At 36.3% G+C, this 27,290-nt stretch overlaps 1 protein-coding gene across 7 annotated transcripts in view; it reads right to left on the bottom strand.

Moving 5' to 3' along the window:
• FZD3 (frizzled class receptor 3) overlaps nt 1-27,290 on the bottom strand; it is a 93,912-nt gene that overhangs the window by 47,629 nt on the left and 18,993 nt on the right. For 5 of the 7 annotated variants that reach the window (XM_026007846.2, XM_026007849.2, XM_072719579.1 and 2 more), the window contains 2 exons: nt 10,585-10,781; nt 3,039-4,056 (listed from right to left, as the gene is read on the bottom strand). In XM_026007846.2, the coding sequence (XP_025863631.1) occupies nt 3,039-4,056; nt 10,585-10,781 (1,215 nt within the window). The remainder of the gene's footprint in view (nt 1-3,038; nt 4,057-10,584; nt 10,782-27,290) is intronic. The other 2 variants (XM_072719581.1, XM_072719580.1) reach the window with 1 other exon arrangement.

Genomic DNA, 27,290 nt, shown 5'->3' with positions numbered 1-27,290 from the left:
GAATGGTATATATCCATTTAGGATGATGGTTACCTCTGGGCACAGAGTAACAGGACTGCGGAAGGGTACACAGGAAGCTTCAGCCAAATCTGTAAAGATTTCTCTTAAAAGTCTAAAGCAGGGATGCCTGGGTGGCTCAGCAGTTAAGCGTCTGGCTTTGGCTCACGGCGTGATCGTGGAGTCCCAGGACTGAGTCCCACATTGGGCTCCCTGCTTGGAGTCTGCTTCTCCCTCTGCCTATGTCTCCACCTCTCTCTGTGTGTGTCTCTCATGAATAAATAAATGAAATCTTTAAAAATAAATAAAATGAATGAATGAATGAAAATGAATCCCTGATGCAAGCGGCACCTGACTGGCTCTGTCAGTAAAGCATCAGACTCTTGATCTCAGGGTAGTGAGTTCAAGCCCCACACTAGCTAGGCGCAGAGTTTACTTAATTAAAAAAAATTTTTTTTTTAAATAAATAAATGTATGTCTGAAGCAAATATGGCATTTGGTAAAACTTGGTACTGGATGATTTTTAAAAACCCGTATTTATATAGATGTATGTATGTAAATAACAACAGCACAAACAATAAGAAATGAAGAAAATGAATGAGAGCTAACATCTGAGCACTTATGTGGTAGGCACTCTTCCAAGTCCATGCATGTATACTCTTGAGAACAACCTGAGGAGGGAGATTCTGCTTCTATCTAATACTATCTATTACTATCGTATTAGTATTAGATTCTGTTACTTATTTTACAGACAAGGAACTAAAGCAGAGAGAGGTGGATGGAGTTGGCCTAATGTTTCAAAGCTAGTAAAAAATGAAAGTAAGATATGAAGCCAGGATTTGTGTTCCAGAGTTTACAGCTTAATAACCACGTCTCTGTTCGTTTCAGTATATCGTAAATAATTCATTTCCAATGTTATTTCTGCATGTTGGAAATGAAAAACACTTTCTAACCCATGACCACAAAAAAAATGCACATACACACACACAGATTTCTGTGCAGCTCAAACTGGTTCTAAAGATGCTGAAAGAATCCTAGGAATGTCCTAAAAATAGTGGCATCCCAACCACTCTAATTCATCCTTTTCTATATTTGAGGTTTGGTATTTTTTAGATCATTATTTTGTAACCAAATATCATTTCTTCAATAGTTCTAAGGTAATATATATCTGGAATCTTAGATAACTTATATAAAGAAGCATGATGTAATTCAACCATCTCTTTCTCTCTCATTAGAGGCAAAATTCCATTACTTAGCTTCAGGTCTGGAAACTCATATTAAGAGTTTTTAGTAAGTCATTCTGTCAAGAAATTCAATTTCGATTATTCATTTATTCTGGTCTCTCAATATGAGATGTTTTTTTAAAAAGCCCATAGCTAATACTTATATAATAAAAATATCATTTTGTATAGGTCTATTTATACCACAAAACAAAAGAAAGAGAATTGGCATTTTCAGTCAAATATTTATGAGCACTGATTATGTGCTAATGACACACACTCCTTGTCCCTGGTACCACTGTTACCATTTTTTAAAAAAGATTAATCTCAAGAGAAGATTTTTAAAGAGAGAAAGAGAGAGAGTTGGGACAGGGGTAGAGGTAGGGAGGGATGGCGGACAGCAGCAGAGTAAGAGAGAGAAGGAAAGAATTCAAGCAGACTCCCCACTGATCACAGAGCCCCACAGGGGGGCTCAATCTCAGGACTCTGAGTATATGACCTAAGCCAAAACCAAGAGTTGGACACTCAACCGACTGAGCCACCCAAGTGGCTACCATTTCTTAAAAGTGTCTTTTCTGGGCAGCCCAGGTGGTTCAGCGTTTGGCGCCACCTTCAGCCCAGAGCGTGATCCTGGAGACCCAGGACTGGGTCCTGCATCGGGCTCCCAGCATGGAGGCCTGCTTCTCCCTCTGCCTGTGTCTCTGCCTCTCTCTCTCTCTCTCTCTCTGTCTCTCATGAATAAATAAATAAATCTTTAAAAAAAAAAGTCTTTTCTCCATCTATACAGTCACATTCTCAATGTTATCATCTACTAACCTACAGAATATGTGTTCAAAAATATAAAAATATGAAAAAGAAGTCCTTGCTTTCAAAGAGTTCACTGTGTAGCAGGAGAAAGAGAAAAATTATAACACATAAGTAATTTAATAGGGTAATTAAAACATTAAGGTCAGGGGAGATGAAAGAGTGGCTGATGGCTTTTAACAGCTAACTTGGAACATGATAAACAGGAGACAGCAATGGAGACTGGTCTTTCAAGAAAACTTGCCTTACAAAGAAAAGAGGATGACAGCTAGGGGCATGGGTTCTAGAGAAGGTTTCAGATAGAGAAATACTTAGCATCAACTATTCTGAACTACTTTCTTTGCTATATTCCTCTCCTAACACTACATCCCAGTCTGGATATAAGCAAGTCCCTTAACATTTCTAAGCCTCAAATGAGATAGATGTTCAAGAACTTTAAATTACTAAGGAAACTTGAATAAATGACCTCTAAAGTTCTTTCTAGACTTAAAATTCTATGGTTCTGTGACTATGATAATCTGAACTGTTTAAATTCAAAAGTAAATCATAAAATATTCAGTATGGAAAAAAAGAAAAATCAGGGCCAATTAAGAGATGAGTTGGTTTGTACAACTGCATTCTATTACTTTTGCAAAACTGTTACAACAATGAATTCCTCTTTCAACCATCAGTAAAATTTTCACAAAAGACAGCTGGTAAGGTGCTTCTTGCCCTCAAACCTGTAGACTTCTAAATAATAACCAAGCAAATTGTTTTGTGACAACAGAAGTAATTTGCTTAAAAGCCCATAGCATATACTTTAAAAGTCATCTTTTTAAATGGAAGAGGTTTATAGAAACATGTGTATTACATTCTTTCTACAATGTATTTGTTCATTATCTTTACTTTAAAATTTTAATGTACAGGTTGAAGTTCATACACAGTTTAAAAAAAAACTAGCTAAGATTAGGTCTTCACAGTTCTATGCCTTCTTTTCACTATTACACATTCTGAAATTTAGAACAAGGTTTCCCTTACCTGATATGGACATGGAATGTGATATTCTCTGCAGCGTTCTTGTATCCATGTTGTTTCCCAGATGCCACGGTAAGCTTGCTCATAAAAGTAGCATCCAATTACAACCAAGAGTGGTACGAGATAAAGAATGCTGAAAACACCAATCCGGATCATAAACTTCACCAATTTATCTTGATTCTCCTTTTCTAATGGAATTTCAATTCGAACTCTGTTTAGGGATATAATGCCAGCTAAGAGGAGAGAAACTCCAACTACCACATACAGGCAGAGGGGAGCAAGAACAAAATATCTCAATGCATCAACATCGTAGAGGCCAACAAAACACACGCCACTGATATTGTCACCTTCAATTTTATTCATCGCTAAAAGGATGATAGTTAGAGTTCCGGGGATGCCCCATGCACTGGCGTGAAATAGCAATGCTTTCTTCTCAATTGCTTCACTACCCCACTTTGGCACAGCTGCCAAGAACCATGTGATGGTAAGAATTACCCACCAAACACTGCCAGCCATAGTAAAAAAATAGAGTACCATAAAAAGCATGGTACAGGCTTTATTATGAGATCCTTGTGTCACTGTGGAAGCCTTATACTGTGCAGGGCTAGATGCATTGCAGGCTACTCGGTCCTCAAGCAAAAACCCAATGAAGAAAATTAATGATACCATCATGTAGCAGACTGCATAAAATATAATAGGTCTTTCAGGATAACGGAATCTTGTGACATCAATCAAAAAAGTTAAAAAAGTAAACAATGTGGCAGAGAGGCAAATGATTGAAATCAATCCTATGAAGTATCGAGCAAATGAAAGTTCTTCTCTTCTAAAGTACATATTTGGACAAGGAGGTGAACAATCACGCACGTGTAAAAAAGAATAACCAAGATCAGGATCAATTTTCAACTCTCGAGGACACCAAAAACCATAGTCCCTCTGCACTGCCACTGGAGCTCCTTCGGTAGGATCACCAGCTAAATTCAGATCCACAAGTCGAGGATATGGCTCATCACAATCTGGGAACCTAAAAAAAATACAAGACGAGAACCATTTTCACTCTTTGGGAAATCTATGGATACCTGACAATTTGGATTTCCAAATTTAGTACTCGTGACTTTATTCATTCTTATATCCCTGGAGTAAAATTACATTAAGCAGGAACAAAGTAATGTTGATATCTTGTTTATGGGCCATACAACTAGGTTTTCCATTGCTGACCAAAAAATGATATGGTTTTATACTTAATTTTGTTTTGGCTTCAAAAACAGTACCTTTTTAAAAAATATTTATTTATCTGTCATCTCTGCACTCAATATGGGGCTTGAACTTACAACCCCTGAGATCAAAAGTTGCATGCTCTTTTGCCTGAACCAGCCAGATGCCCCAAAGAGTGCTCCTTATTAAAACAGTCTAAATAGCCATCAATAAGTAACACTATACATAGAGAGTATTTACTTAGGGGACACAGTTTATTTTTTTTTTAAAGATTTTATTTGTTTATTCATAGAGATGCAGAGAGAGAGAGAGAGAGAGAGAAAGATAGAGACACAGGCAGAGGGAGAAGCAGGCTCCATGCAGAGAGCCTGACGTGGGACTTGATCCAGGGTCTCCAGGATCACGCTCTGGGCTGCAGGCGGCACTAAACCGCTGCGCCACCGGGGCTGCCCAGGACACACAGTTTAAAAAAAGATTTCAAAATATAAACATACATTATTATAAAAGAAATAAATACACATCTGTAATAGAACAGTAGCTTTTTTTCCCTGTCTTTAACTACAGTTACCCTAGATTCAATGGAATTTACTTAGTAAATGTTAAAAATCTTTCCTAAATGCTTAGCCCAAGGTGTTTTGAATTACATTAGTATCAAAAATCCTTGTAAGTGGTTTAGTTTTTAGGTCTTTTCTTCCCATTTTATATTCACTTTCTGCTTAAAATATTGGTTAATTACAGTCCTTCAAAGATCTCTAACATCAACTACTTCTTTTTTCTTTTTTACCATCCCTATTTTCTCTCCAGTCGATTACATTCTCTAACTCAGTTATTCCCAAACTGTGGTGTATATATGAAAAACTTAATGTTGTTTTAAAAATGAAAATTCTTGGGGCGTCTGGGTGGCTCAGTCAGTTGAAGGTCTGCCTTTGGCTCAGGTCATGATCCCAGGGTCCTAGGATCCAGCCCCATGTTGGGCTCCCTGGTCAGCAGGGGAGAACCTGCTTCTCCCTCTCCCTCTGCCACTCCCCCTGTTTGTGCTCTCTAATAAATAAATAAATACAATCTTTAAAATAAATAAATAAGGAAATTCTTGGTTCCCACCACCATAAATCATATTACAGTATACTTCTGGTAGGGCTCAGAAATTTGCATTTTAGCAAGTTTCCAGAGGGACAAGATCTGCAGACTTGAGAAAGTGTGATAGCCACAGGATAAATAAAACAGATTTATGGTATAGGCATGAGTAAGGACACTATTCTCATGAACTTCCTACATCTTTAACTTTCTTGCTGGTATGAGTTTCTAAGCCTTCAGGGTCCCAGTAACTAGATAGTTACTAGTTCATATGCATCAAATAGTTTCCAAGAAATCATTGTTGATATTAAGTTTGACAAATACATGCATAACCTTTGCTGTAGCTGATTAATCTTTTATTTTCTAATATAATCCATTTTCTTCACTGGACTTAGAATTATAAATCCAAATGAGAGAAACTTATTACATTTAAGCATTTGTTTGTATCCTGCAGTATGTCAGGGATTAAACATAAAAAGATGCAGGCTTTCCATCCTGCAGTCTAAAAGGAGATACAAACTTGTAAACACAAAATTCGACAGTAGGATATACAAAGCAAACAAAATTTATATAAAGTATAAAAATAATAAAAAGGATTAATTCTTCCAAAAGACATGATTATGAAAAACTTCATAAGGTAAAGGACAAATACAAGATTTTGAATCAGTATTTGACAATTCTGGTAATATGCCAATCAGTATTCTAGCAAGAAATGCAAGCACTGGCAAAGAGATTTGAACAGGGTGGTTTAATATTGCTGGAGCATGACGTGTGCATGACTTGTGACAGGAGATGAGATTGAAGAGACAAGCATATTGCAGAAGAGAGCAAGTGAGTGAGCAAGTGCATGAATGTGTAAACAGTGATATAAAATTTAAAACCATGCAAAGTTATGCTTTATGTTTTTATGGCTATATTTATATATCCAACCACCACTCAACATATATACACTTCATTCTATATACCCTTTCCAAAAACCAAACTCTTGATTTCTACTCCTTCAATTTCCCCATTGGTTAATTAAATTCCTCTAGTTATGGCCGAAAACCTTGGGGTCATACTTGAAATCTTTTCCCTTTCAATCTATCAGCAATTTCTATCACTGCACTTTATATCTTCTCATTTCCTCTACTGCCTCTGTCCCGTCTGAGCCATTAATACCTCTCTCCTGGACTTCTGGAGTATCTTCCAATTGATCTCCATATCTACACAGCAGTCAGTGATCCTTTACAGACATGCCACTCCTGTGCTCATGATCATGTCTCTTCTGTTCAAAGTCCTCTAAATGGTTTCCTATCTCATGCAGAGTCAAATCCAAACTCTGTTTCGGAGCTACAAACAACCTACTGCCAGTACTTTCTGATCTGATGTCCTTCAGTTCCTAACTTACTTGGTTCCAGATTCTCTGGTTCCCTTGTTCTTTCACTATCCCAAGCATGCTTCCATTTACGAGCATTTGCATTAACTGCTGTTTCCTATGCCTAGGTCGTTCTTCCCTAGATACCTGCATTATTTGTTCTCTTATTTCATTCGGGTCCCTATTCCAATGCCACTTTATCAAAAGGCCTTCCTCAACATTTCCATAGAAAAGAGTCCTTCTGCTTCCCCATATTTTATCACTATCACCCAAACCTATTCTTTTCTTATTAGCATTCATTACCATCTGACATTATCTATTTATCTCCCACCACTAGAATTTTAGTTCCATAAGAACCAAGACTATACTTTGTTCGCTGCTTATCTTCAGCATCTAGACTAGTATGCCTAGCACATCCAATTAATAGCTGTTGAGTTAATGGTTGTTAAATAAAATATTCATACAGATCCAACCCAAGTAATTAGAAAGATGACAAGGAGCAGTGTGGAGGACAGACTTGGGCAAAAATGGGAGCAGAGATATTAGCTGAATAAGAACTAAAACTAGATAAGGCGGAGTGCCTGGGTGGCTTGACTAGTAGAACATGTGACTCCTGATCTTGGGGTTCTAAGTCTGAGCCCCATGTTGGGTCTAGAGATTACTTAAAAATAAAAAAAATAAAATAAATCTTTAAAAAGTAAAATAAAAACCATGTAAGGCAGGTGGAATGAGACAGATACAAAATTAGATAAAAACAATAGATTTTATAACTGATTGGATGTGGGAGCTAAGTTCAATGAAGGAGGAACAGAAATTGACTTATAGAGAATTAAAAAATGAGAAACAGAATAAATCAATTTTAGACATGTTGAAATTAAGGCATTTGAGACAAATGCAGGCTATGATTTCCAATAGTTGCTAGATATGCAGATTCAGAATGCAGCAAGAAGATGTCAAGGCTACAGGGGGATCCCTGGGTGGCTCAGTGGTTTGGCACCTGCCTTTGGCCCAGGGCACAACCCTGGAGTCCCGGGATCGAGTCCCGCATCAGGCTCCTGGCATGGAGCCTGTTTCTCCCTCTGCCTGTGTCTCTGCCTCTCTCTCTCTCTCTCTCTCTCTCTCTCTCTCTCTGTGTGTGTGTGTGTCTATCATGAATGAATGAATGAATGAATGAATGAATGAATAAATAAATAAATAAATAAATCTTTAAAAAAAAAGATGTCAAGGCTACAGATTTAGGTGTAGGAGTCAGCAGCAGATGAGTAAGAGTTAAAATGAGTGAGATGATATCATCCTGGGAAAGCACACAGAATGAAAAAGAATAGGAAAAGAACTCTGGAAAGCACCAATACTCAAGAGGTAAAAGAGGAAAAGGATCCAAAAAAAGAAATTGAGAATAACTGGTGTGAGATGTAGCAAACCACAATAGTTCACATATGATGGCTTAAATGATTTTCATGAAAAGAAGACAAGATGAGATAAGGGGAATAGGATGTAATACAGAATAAGGGTGAAATATGGGTTTGAAGTGAGTGATATAGATTTGGCAGAAGTACTGAGAGGAATAAACAAATTATTTGTTGACAAAACTGGAAATGTGCCAAAGACAAACAGCAAATAGAATTGCTACAGTAAAAAAAAAAAAAAAAAAGAATTGCTACAGTAGAGGTGCCTGGGTAGCTTAGCTGGTTAAGCATCTCACTTTGGCTCAGGTCATGATTCTGGGGTCCTGGGATTGAGCCCCATGTCAGGCTCTCTGCTCAGTGGGGAGTCTGCCTCTCCCTCTCCCTCTATTCTGTTTCATAAATAAATAAATAAATAAATAAATAAATAAATATCATTTAAAAAAGGAACTGCTATGGTTGGCATCATTAAATATAAAGCATAATTAATTTGTAAGAAATGGGTTGAATCAATCCAGTTGGAAATCTGAACAAGTGCAATAGAAGGAATGAGTTGAAATTGCCAGCAAGAGTGTCATTTCAAGTGACAGACCACAAAGCTTAGTAAGTAAGGAAACAAATGAGATTAGGAAGAGAGTTATTAGGAGCCTATAAAAAACAAACAAACCCAAAGTCTAACCACTTCTATGAAGTTAAAGAAGTATAGGAGACACGTGAAAGAGATGTGGAATGGAAGAATGAAAGGTTGTTATGAAAGACTAGTTTGCCAGAATTTAAGGTTTCATAGTTACTTAGTGCTAGGCAATAAGTGAGGACATAAAATAGATTTAATCCCATCAAAATAAAGAAATAAAGATGATAATGAGATTTCTATACTTGCATATAAACTATTACTATAAAAAGACCACTAAATAATGGGAGTTAGCTACAAGAAACATAAAATAGAGTTCCTGCCCAAGCAATTCTAGCTGTTGTTACAAACATCAAGAAATTAACAGACTTCTAAAAGAGGGATGTAAACACTACCATGTGTTAGGGGAGAAAGTGGATGGTTATATGGGACCAGATAAGAAAACCTTTGAACAGGTGAGAAGTAAAGTGGACAAAATGGAGAAAGCAAAATGTCAGTAAACTGACTCTAAGAAAAAAAAATTTTTAAGATTTTATTTATTTATTAATGAGAGACACAGAAAGAGAGGCAGAGATACAGGCAGGGGGAGAGGCAGGCTCCACATAGGGAGCCCAATGTGGGATTTGATCCTGGAACCCTGGGATCACAACCTGAGCCAAAGGCAGACACTCAACCACTGAGCCACCCAGGTGTCCCAAAACTATTATGTTTTATTTCTGAAGTTCTTCCAACTGCCAAATGAGAATAGCACCTGCTTTCACCTACCCCCAAGGGCTATTTTTAGAGGACAAAATTAATCTTAAACGTGAAGAAGAATGTTCACTGCAGCATTACTGATAACAGAGAACACCCAGAAATAATTTAAATGACCATCAGTAGGAAATGGCTAAATAACTACAGAATATTAATAGCTCATTATGTAGTAATTAAGAGGAATGAACCAAATCTACAGATATAAATACATTTTTAAAAATTCAATGTTGTTTATAGATATATATATGTAGTAAGAATATAAAAACAAATATAAGAATGATTAACAACATGGTCAACATAATTATTACCTCATCTCTGGGGAGGAAAGAAGGGATTGAAATCAAGATGGATACCAAGGAAGGAACTTTCAACTCTCTCTGTATTATTTCTTAAAAAGAAAAAAAGTGACTAAAGCAAGTATCCCAAAATGTTAAGACTGGATCAAGCTAGACAACTGGCACATATGCATTTATCTTATTGTTCCTTATTCTAGAAATATTTCACAATACAAAAAGGTAAAAAAATACAGTATTACCATACACATTATTACTAACGATAATATTCTCTCATATAAATCTATAAGATTATCTAGTAAACATCCTCAAGTCTTTAGGAAATGCTTATAATCTATATACTGGAAGTGATCTGAAAAGTATCTCTCATTTTCTAATTCTGGTTTGTTAATACACGACAAAAAAAGAAAGAGAACTACTTTAGTCATTAACACATTTAAATCATACAGATATGTAACTTCCATTAAGTCATCATTAAAGACATTTAATGATGAGGTAATGAATGATTATTTTCTTCTATTTTCTAATTGCATTGCTTATATAACCAGAAAAGAAATTTTTTGAGGAAGAAAAATCAACTGTATGTCTTCATTGTTTTTTAATTCTTTTAAAAATTTCTTCACACAAATGTTTTTCTCTTTTCCATCTTTTCATTTTGTGATTTCAAGTTTCTAAGGAAATGAACAATTTTGAGGTCATGAAACTGCTTTTCAAAATTAATGGTAAGAAATACTTCAAAAAAGTTTTTCAAACTGATGAACTAGAAGACAAATAATTTTAAACATACTATATAGCAATGATCCATGAAAATCTATGATTTTCGCACCTACTGCATTCCATATCTTCAGGCCAAGGAACACCAAACATCTCCATGAGCTCCGAGCACTCACTGTAAGCCCGCTGACACAGCCTACGACAAGGAAGTGTGACACGTCCATATTCCATACAAATAGGAGCATAGAGTGCACAAAGAAATGGCCGAAAATCCCGAGAACAATCCAGATTCACCATTGGGTGGAATGGCTAGGAAGAAGTTAAAATGGAATAATTAGAGAAAGAATTGTATACAAGTTAAAACTTCCTATATAGAATAATATTCTTTTTGTCCAGTTTAAAAATTTCTGAAGGCAACTTTTTGTTTTTTTGAAACAAAATCCTCTCAGCTATATCCCTAAAGCTTCTGAATTGGTTAAAACTGAGGTTTATTTCAGAACCTATATGTATATTTTAATTGTTAGAGGTGATATTAATGAAGAGACAGTGCTGAGAATCACATTGGGAAAAAACCCATAAAAGATATGTTCCAAATGCTCAAAAAGTGATTACTGCTTGGTGACAGAACTTTAAGAGATTTTAATTTTCTTCTTCTTATGTATTTTGATTTCTACATTTTCTTCAACTAACAAGTATCAACAGAAGAGAGCAGACAAAATGCTAAAAGAGGAAAGGGAGTGGGGGTGTAGGAAGAGAAGTAGTTATACATAGCAGTAGTTATTTTGAGAGTGAGGGAGAGGGAAGGATCTCTCACATTTGTCTCATATTTTCTTGTCCTTGTTACATTAAAAAAAATTTTTAACTCTGATATCGCATAATGTAAATAGGACACTGTAAGCTGATATTAAGAAAAACAAAAAGAAAAAAGTGGCCCCAGACATAAAACCATGCTAAAATAATCATTAAAACCACAGGAACACATCAAATATCCCAATAAATATGCACCTGAGTTTTTGACTATCAAATACTTTTCCACTTTTTTTTTTTTTTTAAGATTTTATTGATTTGCGACAGAGAGAGAGAGAGAGAGAGAGAGCGCATGAGCAGGGGAAAGGGCAGAGGGAGAGGAAGAAGCAGACTCCCCGCTGAGCAGGGAGCCCAACTCAGGGCTTAATTTCAGGACCCTGAGATCATAACCTTAGTTGAAGGCAGATGCTTAGCCCACTGAGCCACCTAGGTGCTCCTATTTTTCCACTTTTTAAAAAAATTTTTATTTTATTTTATTTATTTATGATAGGCACACAGTGAGAGAGAGAAAGAGAGGCAAAGACACAGGCAGAGGGAGAAGCAGGCTCCATGCACCAGGAGCCCGACGTGGGACTCGATCCCGGGTCTCCAGGATCGCGCCCTGGGCCAAAGGCAGGCGCTAAACCGCTGCGCCACCCAGGGATCCCCTCCACTTATTTATATAAGTTACAGAGTCATTGCTGATTTTGATCTGATAATAAATATTCTCACTACTAAGCCTTTCTACTGAATAAGAATCAATCAGTTTTTACATTGATATGTAGTGTTTTCTTAAGGCCTCCTATACAAGATCCAGTCAGAAAACCAAGAGTTACTTAAAGAAACTGAGACATTAACTGTATAATGGATATGGTATTCAATATGTAACAATAAACTATATGTGACCATCACTCCCAAGAATGAAGGAGCAGCTTGTGTTAAAACAATGTTTCCATCAAGAACAATTTTAAAATATAGGAAAAAAGTTTTAAAATATCTATTTAAAGCTACTGAAGAATGGTTGAAGCAAAAGAACTGGAGGGACCAAGAATACAGAGAGCAGGGAAATATGGAAAGGTGGCCAGATAAGTGCCACTACTTTTCCAAGGAGGCATTTATTATATCTGAGCATGAGGCAAGAGGCTGAGAATCAGGCTTTGACTAGGCTGGTACTAGAAAACAGCACAGCTTTGGTGGTCTACAAGGCTACAAACAAAATTCAAAATGAAAGGAGTAAGATGTAGGTGAGAAGGGAAAGTGCCAAGGACTGAGTCTGACACAGCCAATTTTCCCTTCAAGATATCTGAAAATTCTGTAGGAGCTAAGAAGCTAAGCAGAAAACTTCTGAAAGGGAGAGTGGAGATTTTGGCAGTTTTACCATGGAAACATGGATTAAAGTTCAAGTCCTGCCAGGGGATGTGAATTAAGTAGACTCTTAGCTGGAAGCCTCTGAATGGCTACACTCCAGTTGCAGGGGCAAATCAAAGGAGGCAGAGACCTACCAACACTGCAACCCAGCCTCAATTCAGACCCTTCTGATGGAATTAAGGTGATCCACCATTTATCTGTTAATCAGAAGAAAGGGTGAACCTCTGTAGTAATATAGCATCATCTAGAACTTCACCATTTTGTAATGTCTAACACTCAACAAAAAATTACTGGGCATTTCAAAAGACAGGACCATATGGGGTGCCTGGGTGGCTCAGTCAGTTAAGCTGTTGGCTTTGGCTCAGATCATGATCTTCGGGTCCTGGGATCAGTGAGCCCTGTGTGGGGCCCCCTACTCAGCAGGGAATCTCCTACTTCTCCCTCTCCCTCTGCCCCTCCCCACCCTGCTTCTGTGCACTCTCTCTCTCTCTCTCTCTCTCTCTCCCCTCTTGTGGCTTTCTCAAATTAATAAATAAAATCTTAAGAAGAGAGAGAGAGAGAGATAGGGCCATATGATTAAAACCAAGGAAAAATTTTATGGTGTTTTAGTGATCCAGCTATTGGACCTAATACACAAGACTGTATATAGCTACGTCAAATACGTTCAAGAAAATAAAAATGAAGAATTTCAACCAGAAATTGAAATTATAATATCTATTACATTATATATATAAAATCTTTATTATATATATATATAAAATCTATTATAAAAAGAATCAAGTGGAAATTTTATAACTGAAATATACGATCTGGAACTAAGAACTCATTGGATTTATCAGAAGACAGAATCGGCAAAATAGAAAACACAAGGCAATAGGAAATACCCAAACAGAAGCACACAGACCAAAAAATACTGAAAAATACATAAAAGAACATAACACACATGTAAAAGATGTGGAAAAGTCTAAGATATGCATAACTGTAATCTCAAAAGGGGAGGAGAAAGAGAATGGGCAAAGGCAATATATAAAAAGATAATGACTGAGAATTTTCCAAAACTAATTGAAGACAACAATATACAGATTCAAAATCTTCTGCAAACCCCAGGAAGGTTAAATATAAGAATATCACACCTAGGAAAATGTTATTTAAATTGTTGAAAACTGAAGAAAAAATACCTAAAAAGCAGCCCCTGGGGAGGGCGGGACAGACAGAGAAGACAACTTATCTTTAACAGAGCAACAGTTAACACTCAGAGCTGACTTCAGAAAACCATGAAACAATAGAATGACTTAAAGAACTAAGGGAAAGTAACTGCAAACTTACAAGTCTATAGCCAACAAAAATATCCTTCATAGGGTCCCAGGGTGGGTCAGTGGTTGAGCGTCTGCCTTCAGCTCAGGGTGTGATCCCATGGTCCAGGATTGAGTCCCGCATTGGGCTTCCCACAGGGAACCTGCTTCTCCCTTTGCCTATGTCTCTGCCTCTCTCTGTGTCTCTCATGAATAAATAAATAAAATCTTTAAAAAAAAAATCCTTCATAAATGAAGGCAAAGACAAGACATTTTCAGACAGACAAAAAAATGGGAGAAAATTAGTCAGCAGGAAATCTACACTACAAGGAATACTTCAGAGTTCTTCTGACAAAAGGAACATGATCAAAGATGAAAACTCAAAAGTTTTAAAAGCATAAAAAGGGGTGAATATGCGAAAAATTTAAATGAATACTCTCTGTTCTGTTACAAAATAATGTCTTAAAATACATACAAAACACAGGTATATTAATATGCATAATAATAAAATGGAAAAGATGGGAGGCCAGAAGAACATTAATGGGTAGTGGTTAAAATAACGATTTTATTAGAGTATTGAGTATCAGAGTACATATCATAATTTCTAGGGTAAACAATAAAAGAATGCATAATGAAGTAAATAAGAGGGAAATAATATAACACAAAAGAAGGCAATACTGGAAAGAAAAAAATGCAAAACAGTTTGGACATATTGAAGTCAAAGAGTAAAACAGTAAATATTAGCTCAAATACACCAATAATTAGATACACATGGACTAAAAACTCTAAGTAAAGGACTAAGAGTTTTGGACCAGGTAAAAAAAAAATTGCTGTTTACAAAATCTTTTTTGAAAGATTTTGTTTATTTGACAGAGGGAGAGAGAGAGCACATGCAGGGAGAGTGGCAGGCAGAGGGAGAGGGAGAAGCAGGCTCCCCGCTGAGCAGCCTGATATGGGGGCTTCATTCTAGAACCTCTGGGATCATAACCTGAGCTGAAGGCTGATGTTTAATTGACTGAGCCACTCAGGAGCCCCAAACACATTTTTCAATATAAAGAAACATGTTTAAAAAAAAATAGAAAGAAAGAAACAGGTTAAAAGTAGAGGAAAGGCAAGTTGTAATGCCAGAACCAACCAAAACAGAGTAGATTTTGACAGAAGTATTCCCAGAGTTAAGGGCATTTCCTAAGAGAATAGAATCAATACATTAATACCAAAAAGCAAATCTAAACCTATATGTACCACTTAATACAGCTTCAAATTATTTTAATAAAAAACAGAAGACAAAACCAAAAGGGAAAATGTACAAACCCACACTGAGAGGAAAGACTGATACACCTCTCAGTAAGTGACAGAAGAGGAAGACAAAAATTCTGTAAGAATGCAAAAATCTAACCAAGCCAATTACAAATTTGATCTAAATAACATTTATAATCATGATGCCCAACAATGACTGGATTGGAGCTCGTGGGTGGCTCAGTGGTTGAGTGTCTGCCTTTGGTTCGGGTCATGATCCTGGGGTCCTTGGATCGAGTCCCATTTTGGGCTTCCTGCGGGGAGCCTGCTTCTACCTCTACCTACATCCCTGCCTCTCTCACTCTGTCGCTCATGAATAAATAAATAAAATCTTATAAATAAAGAACTCAAACCCAATTGCTCAAAAATTTGTAAATTGGACAACAAACTTCTAAATACCCATAATCACCAAAGGGAATCATAACTGAAATTTAAATTACATATATAATTATATAGGTTATATAGTCTATATATAAAAGTAAATAAAGACAATAAAATATCAGCAAAAGCTGTACTCAGAGGAAATTTACAACCTGATATACACATATCAGAAAATAAGAAAGCCTAAAAACAATCAATGACATAAACTCCATCTCAAGAAGCTAGAAAAAGAGTGGCCAAACTTAGAGAAGGTACAGGCAATAACAATAACAACAATAACAACAACCAGCAATGTGAATTATCAATATCAAGAATGAAGGAGAGTAATGTAGATAACCATAAATAATAAATCTGACATGATGAACAAATGCCTTGGGGAAAAAAATTCATAATTCACCAAAACTCATAAAAGAAAATCTATCCTCTATCTACAAAGAAACTTAATGCATTATTAGAAATGATACCCCCTAAAGAAAACTCTAGGTTAAGATGGCTTCACTAGAAAAATTTGTCAAACGTCAAAGCAAGAAGTCACAGTAATCACACACAAACTCTTCCTAAAAAGGGGGAAAAAGGAACCTTTCCTAATTGATCTTATGAAATCACCCTCATTTTTATAATAAAACCTAAAAGGAACTATCTAAGAAGGAAAATTATTCCTCATGATTATAGATATAAAAATCATGTCCCGGGGATCCCTAGGTGGCTCAGCGGTTTAGCACCTGCCTTTGGGCCAGGGCATGGTCCTGGAGTCCTGGGATCCAGTCCCACGTTGGGCTCCTGGCATGGAGCCTGCTTCTCCCTCTGCCTGTCTCTGACTCTCTATCATGAATATATAAATAAAAAAATCTTAAAAAAAAAAATCATGTCCCAATGTCAGTAAATTAATCCAGAATATGTAAAAAAGAAATAATAAGGGCGCCTGGGTGGCTCAATTGGTTAAAGCATCTGCCTTCGGCTCAGGTCATGATCTAGGGTCCTGGGATCAGGCCCCTACATCAGGCTCCCTGCTCAGCGGGGTGCCTGCTTCTCCCTCTCCCTCTACCTGCTGCTCCCCCTGTTTATGCTCTCTCTCTCTCTCTCTCTCTCTCTCTGATAAATAAATAAATAAAATCTTAAAGTTCACCAAGTGAACTTTTTTCCTAAGGATACACCACTGATTAACATCTTAAAAACCCGTTAATGTAATTAATAGCATTAATAGAAGAATGGGCGAATCACATGATCCATTAATAATATAGATGTAGTAAAAGTATTAGATGAAATTCAATACTCATTTATGATGAAGACTCTTTGCAGAGTAAGATGAAATTTCCTCAAATCTTATGGAGAGTATATACATCAAATTACAGCAAACCTCATACTTGGTGGTAAATTCCTGAAAGCTTCCCAAGATCAAAGATGAGGCAAAAATATCTCTTATCACCATCTTATTGTATTTAAAGTCCTCACTAGGACAGTACGAAAAGAAAAAGAAAAAAATGTAAAAGAATTAGAAGGAAAGAAATATAAAAATTAAAGGTGGATCAGATAGAAACTATCATTATTCATATATTAGTGTTCCAGTTACCAAACTTCTACCTATCAGTTCCAAATTCACCCTTCAATATCAGCTGAATGATGATAATAGATGGGATTCATTTCACCACTTCTCCTTTACATTAAACATGAATTTAAATTTTCTCAATAAAGAATGTTGGAGGAATACTGCAGAACAAAGAGGCTTCCTTGTTGGTTGTGGTTGCTGCACAGTCAGGCAGCAGTGGAAATGTAAAGAAATCTATGGTGGTCTGTCCCACCATGTACCCAGAAAGGTCTCTGAGTAGCCTCACAATCACTGTGTAGCCTGTTGACCCCCTTCCTGCAGCCCTTCCAATAAAGACACTGCATGCTCAAGGCCTCCTACCTGTAGCAGTGCTCTGACTCCCTCTTCTTGCTGAATCATCAGCTAACTTTTCCCCATGACCTTAAGACTTGCTTCCTGCTTGCCCAGCAACTGTGGACCAGCTCTGGCCCAACTAACCCAGTGAATTTCTCTGCCACCCATTGAGCAGCAACTACATCATCTATAATTAAGGTCTGAGCCTTGGGGTCTGGTAGTCCCTTCCAAGATTGTCCCTCTGCCCCAGAGAACCCTGTTGAGCTATCTTATACTCTCCTATACTACTTATTCTTTATATTATTCTTCCCTTGTTTAAATCATTGAGTGCTTCCGTCTTCTAACAGAATTAGACTAATAAAACCTGTTACAAAGAAAATCCAAGATTATCTATAAACCATTAGAATAAATGAATTTATTACAAACACTTTATACAAAAATCAACTGAGATAAAAGTCATATTTCTACATTCCAGGAATATATTAAAAAGGAAATTTTAAAAAATCACCAATAGAAAAGGAAACTAAGAAAAAATCCATTTTTAAGAGCATCAAAAAGAAAGTATAGCATCCTATACTTAAGAAGAAAGTTAACCAGTGTGGTACAAGACAGAAAACTATAAAGTGTTACTGAAAGAAACTGAAGAAGACCTAATAAATAGACATCCTGTATTCATGGATTAAATGATAATGCTGTTACGATGGTAATATTCCGGGCAGCCCCAGTGGCGCAGTGGTTTAGTGCCGCCTGCAGCCCAGGGTGTGATCCTGGAGACCCAGGATCGAGTCCCGTGTCGGGCTCCCTGCATGGAGCCTGCTTCTCCCTCTGCCTGTGACTCTGCCTGTCTCTCTCTCTCTATGAATAAATAGTCTTAAAAAAAAAAAAAAAAAGGATGGTGATACTCCCTAATATGATCTACAGATTCAATCTAATCCCTTCAGAAATCCCAATCGCCTTTTTTTTTTTTTGCAGAAATGGAAAAGCTGATCCCAAAATTCATATGGAATTGCAAGAGCGTCTGAACTGATCAAAACCACCTTGAATAAAAAAGAACAAAATTGGACTACTCATACTTTCCAATTTCAAAACTTAATACAAGCTATAGTAATCAAAACACTCTGGTACTGGCATAAGTCTAAACATGCAAAAGAATAAAGCTGGAGACCCTTGCATTATACCACATACAAAAATTAACTAAAAATGGATAAACATCTACATTTAAGAGCTAAATCTATAGAACTTGTAGAAGAAAACAGAGGTAATCTTCAAGATCTTGGATGGCAATGGTTTTAGATTTGACAATAAAAGCACAAGTACAAAAGAAAAAACAGACATATTAGACTTCATCAAAATAAAATGCTTCATGTATCTAAGGACATTATCAGGAGAGTACATAGACAATCCACAAACTGGAAAAAAATATTTATAAAACACATCTGGTAAGTGTCTAGTATACAGAAAACAAAAAACTCCCACAACTCAACAAAAAGACAACCCAATTTTTTGGACAAAAAAACTTCAATAGACATTTCTCCAAAGAAGTTATACCATGGCTAATAAACACATAAAAAGATGTTCAATGTCACTGATCATTAGGGAAATACAAATCAAAACCACAATGAGATACTATATTACACCCACTAAGATGGCTGTGATCTAAAAAACAGAAAATAAAAAAACAAACAAACAGAAAATAACAAGTGTTGAGAAGGATGTGAAGAAATCAGAACCCTTATGTGTTGCTATGGTAATGTAAATCATGTGAACCACTACAGAAAAAAATTTGGTGATTCCTTAAGAAGTTAAACAGAGGGGCACCTGGGTGGCTCAGTCAGTTAACTGTCTGCCTTGGGCTCAGGTCATAAACCAGGGATCCCCAGTCTGACTCCCTGCTCAGTGGGGAGCCTGCTTCTCCATTTCCTCCCTGCTCATGCTCTCCTCTCTCACTATCTCTTTCTCTCTAAAATAAATAAAATCCTAAAAAAAAAAAAAAAAAAAGTTAAACATAAATTATCATATGATCCAGCAATTCCAGTCCTAGGTATATTAATTATTAAATGATATTCAGTATAAGTTAAAAGTAAAAATAAATTAAAAATGGTATTCAAGGCAAAACTTTTCTTTTTTTAAAGATTTTATTTATTCATGAGAGACACACACACAGAGAAAGGCAAAGATATAGGCAGAGGGAGAAGCAGGCTCCATGCAGGGAGCGCAATGGGAGACTTGATCCTGGGACTCCAGGATCACGCCCTGAGCTGAAGGCAGACGCTTAACCACTGAGCCACCCAGGCATCCCCAAGGCAAAACTTGTATATGAATTTTCACAGCAGAACAGCATTATTCATAATAGCCCAGAGAACAAAATAAAGCAAAGGGAAGGAAATAATAAATTAGAAAAATCAATGAAACTGAAAACAGAAAATAAAGAGAAATTCTCAAATAAGAGCTGGTTCTTTGAAACTACCAATAAAATTGGCAAGGTTCTGAAAAGACAATTAAAGAAAAAGGAAAAGTACAAATTACTAATATCAAGAATAAAAGAGAAGATGTCACTGAGGCTCTGTAGGCATTAAAAAGACAATAAGGGAATATTACAAACAACTCTATGCACATAAACTAGGTGCCTTAGAAGAAGTAGACAAATTCCTCAAAGCTACACTACAAAAACTCTCCCAAAATTAAAGTGATAATCTGAAGAAACCTGTAACTACTAAGAATTTGAATTTGTGGCTAAAAACATCCAGAAAATGAAATGTCCAAGTCAGATGGTTTCCTAGATAAAATCTAACAACATTTAAAGAATAATTAACACCAATTCTACACAATCTCTTCCAGAAAACAGCAAAGAAGAGAACATATTCCAACTAATTCTACAAAGCAAGAGGTGCTTAATATTAAAATCAAATAAAGATAATACAAAAGAATATAGATATATCAGACTTCATCAAAATAGAATGCTTTCATATATCTACAAACCAATATTCCTCAGAAACAAAATGTAAAGTCCTTAACAAAGTAACAGCAAAGCAAATCCAAAAATATAAGTATTCTATACCACAACCTAGTAGGATTTGCTTTAGAAATTCACAGCTGGTTCAATATTCAAAAATCAATTAATGAAATCCCAAATTAACAGGCTAACAGAAAAATACATTATAATGCCAAATGATGCAGAAGTTTTCAACAAACTAGAAACAGAGGGTAACTTCCTTAACTTGATAAAGAGCATCTACAAACATAGCTATCATAATTAACGGTGAAACATAGTTGCTTACCCCTAAGATTAGAAATAAGGGAAGGATGTCTGTTCTTACCACTCCTTTTTTTTTTAAGTTTTATGTATTTATTCACAAGAGGCAGAGAGGCAGAGACATAGACAGAGGCAGAAGCGCACCCCTCACAGGTAGCCCAATGCAGGATTCGATCCTTAGCCCCAGGATCATACCCTGAGCCAAAGGCAGATCCTCAACCACTGACCCAGGTGTCCCTGCTCTTACCACTATTATGCAATATGGTAATGGAAATCCTGCCAACCCAATAAAGCAAGAAAAGGGGGGAAAAGGTATAGATGTAAGAAAAAGAAATAAAACTGTTCCTATTTGCAGTTAACATTAACATCTACATAGAAAATCCCAAGGCATCTACAAAGAATAGCTCCTTGAACTAGTGAGTTCAGCAAGGTTGCAAGACATAAGAAAAACATACAAAAAAAAAAAAATTCTTTTTTTTTTTTTAATTTATTTGTCCTTTTTGAGAGACTAAGGGAGAGAACACACATAAGCTATGGGGAAGGGCAGATGGAAAGAATCCCAAGCAGACTCCCCACTAAGCACAGAGCCAGTTGTGGAGCTCGATCCCATGACCAGGAGATCACAACCTGAACTAAAAACAAGAGTCAGATGCTTAACCGACCGAGGCATGCAGGCGCCCCTAACTAGGGTGTTTTCTTTTTTTAAGATTCTATTTATTTATTTGAGAGACAAGAGAGCACAAGCAGGGGGAGGGGCAGAGGGAGAGAGAGAAGCAGACTCACCACTGAGCTGGGAGCCACACGCAGGGCTCGATCCCAGTACCCCAAGATCACGATCTAAGCCAAAATCAGACTCAAATGACTGAGCCACTCAGGCACCCTGGCTTAATTCTACTTCTATGTAAAATTGCATTCTAAATATTAAAAGCATAAGAAAACTAAAGCAATACTTACAACCACTAAAAAAAAAAAGAAAGAAAGAAAAAAGAAACACCTAGGTCTAAATTTGACAAAACAGGTTTAGAACCTGTACGCAGAAAAATATAAAATGATGACAAAAAAAAAAAGAAGGAATATAAATAAATGAACAAACACACAGTGTATTAGTTTGCTAGAAGTGCTGTAACAAAGTACCATAAACAGAGGGGCTTAACCAACAGAAATTCACTGTTTCACATTTATGGAAGCTAGAAGTCTGAGATCAAGATGTTGGCAGAACCATGTATGTTCCCTCTGAAGGTGCAAGAGAAGGATCTGCTCCTGGTCTCTCTCCTAGTTTCTGGCAGTTCCTTGGATTGTGATAGCATAAATCCGATCTTCACATTGCATTCTCCCTGTGCCTCTTCATGGGATCTTCCCTCTAGTAGGTCTGTGTCCAAATTTCCCTTTTCTTTCTTTTTTAAGATTTTATGTATTAAAGTGAGCCAGAGGGATCCCTGGGTGGCGCAGCGGATTAGCGCCTGCCTTTGGCCCAGGGCGCGATCCTGGAGACCCGGGATCGAATCCCCACGTCGGGCTCCTGGTGCATGGAGCCTGCTTCTCCCTCTGCCTGTGTCTGTGCCTCTCTCTCTCTCTCTCTCTCTCTCTCTCTCTCTGTGACTATCATAAATAAATTAAAAAAATAAATAAATAAATAGAGACAGAGAGCGAGAGAGACAAAAAGCATAAACAGGAAGAGGGGCAGAAAGGGAGAAACACTTAAAAAAAAAAAAGAAAAAAAAAAAGGGCAGCCCCGGTGGCGCAGCAGTTTAGCAACACCTGAAGCCTGGAGTGTGATCCTCGAGACTCAGGATCAAGTCCTGCGTCGGGCTCCCTGCATGGAGCCTGCTTCTCCCTCTGCCTGTGTCTATGCATCTCTCTCTTTCTCTCTCTCTGTCTCTCATGAATAAATAAATAAAATCTTTAAAAAAAAAAAAAAAAGAAAGGGAGAAACAGTCTCCCCACTGAGCAGGGCAACTTGACATGAGGATCGATCCCAGCACCTTGGGATCATGACCCGAACCTGACCCAAACCGAAAAGCAGATGCTTAAACGACTGAGCCACCCAGGTGCCCCCAAATTTCCCTTTCCCTAAGGACACCAGTCATGTTGAATTAGGGCTCCTCCCCACTCCAGTATGAGCTCATCTTTGCTAATTACATTTGTAATGATCCTATTTCCAAATACGGTCACATTTTGAGGTACTAGGGGTTAGAACTTCAACATACGCATTTTAGGGCAACTCAATTCAACCCATAATAACACTATTTCTGGGTTGAAGATTCAACAGTAAAGATGCCAATTCTCCCCTAAATGATTTCAGATTTAATGAAATTTGTATCAAAACTCAGCATGACTTTTAGTAAAGATGAGTTTATTCTAAAATTATATGAAAAGAAACCCCAAAGGAATAGACTTTGAAAAAAAAAAAGTGTGAAGAATCATGCTATCCAATTCTAAGGACTTACTTTACAGCTAACAGTAGTCAAGACAGTGCAATATCAGTGGAGACACAGATACAAAAGATCAATAGAATGTAACAGAGAACCTAGAATTAAACCTATACAAGGATGGACAATCGATTTCTGAAAAAGAAGCAAAAGCAATTCAATGGTGAAAGGATAGTTTTTTCAACAAATGGTGCTGGAAGAGGTGGATATTTATAGATAAGAAAATGAACCAAGAGAACCAAACAAGAAAAAAATCTTCCAGACTAAGAATTAGGTGAATTTCTTAGAAATTACACCAAAGGAAAAAAAAAAAGCCTGGAAGTTTTAGACTTATTTAAAATTTAGAACTTCTGTTCTCTTAAAGACCTTGTTAAAAGGTAAAGACACACTACAGAGTAGGATAAACTATTTGTAAACCATATATCCAACAACGGATTTGTAACCAGACTATATATAGAACTCTAACAACACAAAAATAAGAAACAATTCAATTGCAATATGAACAAAAGACATAACAGATATTTTACCAAAAGGACATATGAATGGCAAATAAGCATATGAAAAGATGTTCAATATCATTAGCTATAAGGGAAATGCAAATTAAAACCACATGAGATATTGTTATATATGTATCAGAAAAACTGAAATTAAAAAATTATGATAATACTAACTGGTAGTGAGAATGTAGAGAAAGTAAATCTCACTTACATTGCTGGTGAGAATGTAAAATGGTACAACCACTAGGGAAAATGGCAGTTTCTTAAAATTCCAAACATATGCTTATCAAATGACACAGCAATCACTCTCCTGGGCATTTATCCCTCCAAAATAAAAATTTATGTCTGCACAAAAACCTTTACATCAATGTTCATAGCAGCTTTATTTGTAATAGCAAAGAGCTGAAACAACCTAATGTTCTTCAATGGGTGGCTGATTAAACAAAATGTGGCATAACTCTATAACAAAATATTCAGAAATTGAAAACAGTAACTATTAATACACAGAACTTGTATAGATCTCAAACGGCATTATGCTAAGTGAAAAAACTCAAAAGACTACATACTGTATGATTCCATTTATATAAAATTCTTGAAATGACAAAATTATGGATAAGAGAACAAAGTGGTAGTTGCTTAGTATTGGGAAAAGAAAGGAGGTAGAAAGGAAACATAAGGGAATCCCTTAGTGGTGATAAAACAGTTCTTTAATTGTAGCAGTGGCTATACACATCTATATATGTGATAAAATTGCAAAGACTAGGAGCGCATATGGTTGGCTCAGTTGGTGGAGCATGTGACTCTTGATCTAGGGGTTGTGAGCTGAAGCACCACTTTGGGCATAGAGCTTATTGAAAAAGAACTGCAAAGACTACACACACAGATGTATGCATATACACACACAAAATGAGTACATGTAAAAACTGGTGAAATATGATAAGTTCTATAGATAGTACCAAAGTTAACTTCCTAGTTTTGATGCTGTATGACAGTTATATAAGATATGAAGACTGGGGGTTGAAGGTGGGGGCTAGGTAGGGTACACAGAATTTCTCTGTACTCTTTTTGCAACTTTCCATGAGTTTCTAATTATTTTTAAATTAAAAGTTAAAAACGTTATTATATTCACGTTGATGTATGTACATACATCTCATACACACACGTAGGTCTTTACTTATTTGAGAGAGAGCACTCAAGCATGAGCATGGGGAGGAGCAGACTCCCTGCTGAGCACGGAGCCCAACGTGGAGTTTGGTTCCAGGACCCTGAGATTATGACCTGAGCCAAAGGCAGACACTTAACCAACTGAGCCACCCAAGCACCCTTATTTTTATGTATGTCTTAAGTCTCAAAACTTGCTTGGTACTTAGCAACACATAAAATATCAACCAATTTGATATTATGTTACTATGTTAGTAAAACCTCCATCTGTGAATTACTGATGAATTATAAAACTGATTTAAGTGATTATTTTGTGCTGCCTGCAATAAGCCTAAAGCTGTAAGTTTATGCTCCTGCCACTTATTAGCTGTAAGTACCCTCTGCTGTGTATCTCAGCTAGCATTTACTGACAGTAAAGTGGCAGTAAATTAAGTGCCTTACACATATTACCTCATTTAATCTTCTTGATAATCCCATAAGGTAGGTACTATAATTATTGATCACATTTTATAATACATATGAAGAAAATGAGACCTGAAATTAAGTAATTTGCCCAAAATCACAGAGCTACAAAGACAGACCCAAGAGTCAAGACCCTGGCATTCCTATCTAGAGCCCCTGAATTTAAGCAATTTGTTCTACATCTCTCAACTTCAGTTTTCTCCTCTTTAAGATGGTTTTAATAACATATAAATAACAGTATATAAAATAGCATACAGAACCCAGTAAAGCTTAAAAGGGGATTAGGAAAGAGCTGCAAGTTAACAGAGCTATAGCTGTCCTTCCTACACGGTGGGCCTAAAGAACCCGGCTAAATTTGAATTCCCTTGTCACTAACAAGTGAAAGTCAATTGGAATGATGTGATTAAAAAGCAAAAAAGAACATGGATGAATATCATAATCATTATGCTGGGTGATGGAAACCAGACATAAAAAATAGATAACATATGATTACATGTATATAAAACTCTAGAAAATGAAAACTAATCCAGTGACAGAAAACAGGTTGGAGCAGGGAGTGAAGAGGGAGGGTAGACTACAAAGGCACACAAGAAAGCTTCTGGGGTAATGGAAATGTTCTATATTTTGATTGTATTAATGGTTTCATGGACATACACATTTGTCAAAACACTGAACATTTCAAATGGGTCGTTTGCTGTACACTAATTATACCTCAATAAAGCAGTTATATAAAAACAAAAATACTAATATTTTTCAAATGAGCAAATTGCTTTAACAATTTTTTAACCTAAGCAAAATCAAAATTAAATGAGGTAGTCTGCATATGGTAAAGTTGAGAAATATTAGATTAGGAATACTATTAAAGCTTTATCAAATAGAAAAACAATTTAATTTTTAATTTTTTAAAGATTAATTTTTTAAAGATTCCTACTGCATACCTCCTTAAACAGTAATACTTTTTGTTCACTAAATCAAGACCAGGGTATAGAAGTTTACAAACTGAAAAGTAACTTTCCTAAAATTAAATTTCTGGTTTCTATAACAAAGGTGCACTACACGGAACCTTCCATTCTTTGTTCAAATTCAAATCAACCAAGCCTTTGTGCTCCCATTCTCTTTCTTCTTTCAAATTTCCATTCCTGTTACCATAGGAACCTGCTAGCTGACAAGCCTTCAAGCACAGCAACAGCCCAAGCTTAGCAAGGGGTATGAAAAGGGGACAGAGTCAAAGGCCAAATTTTGACTCATGAGAATCAGAATTCCGATCTTTGTCACTCTACAAAGTGTCTGGTAACCATAGAAACTGTATCCTACTGCGTTCGGGAATATTTGACTAAATTCACTAAAAGCGAAACCAAATGTGGAGTGGCCCTGGAAACTCAAAAATGGTACTCATTTTATTTCAGATCCAAACTAGAATAAGAAGTTATTCAAAAACAACTTTTCAGAATAATTTCAAGTGATTTAAAATTAGATCTTTAAAAAACTCATTTTCTGTAAAAATAAATTCTCATAGGAAAAGAGATCTAAAACTTTAAGAATTATTTTGTATTAAAAAATTCTAGGTTTGAAAAATACCTTTAATCCTACAGATTTTTTTCTTTTGCAAATCTTAATTTTAAAAAATGCCTTGAGGACAGTGTACTAAATACTTTTCAACAGTATTTCAGTAAGTTGGTTTATAGAAATTTGCCATTATGAGAGGAACAGATATATATTCTTAAGTCAAAGGGGAATTCCCAGAAGAGCCCATAAATTTGACTTTTCTTTAAGGAAGTAAATTTTAATATTTCAAATACCATGAACAGTTCTGAACTATGATCGCTCTCAAAAGTAAAACCTGATGATCAAAATTCTATCATACTTCATAATTTAATTGAAAATAAGTATTTTAAAGGTATTCCTTTAAAGTGATTTGTCACACAAGAAAATCAAAGAAAAAACTTAAAATACTATTTTTTCCTTAAAGTCAGAAATAACTAAATGCGATTAATTCTCCAATACCTGTACGTAC

Source organism: Vulpes vulpes, chromosome 9 (genome assembly GCF_048418805.1).
Source record: "Vulpes vulpes isolate BD-2025 chromosome 9, VulVul3, whole genome shotgun sequence".
NCBI lineage: Eukaryota > Metazoa > Chordata > Mammalia > Carnivora > Canidae > Vulpes > Vulpes vulpes.
The sequence above is the reverse complement of the archived record's forward strand: the minus strand, read 5'-3'. Positions and strand labels throughout refer to the sequence as shown.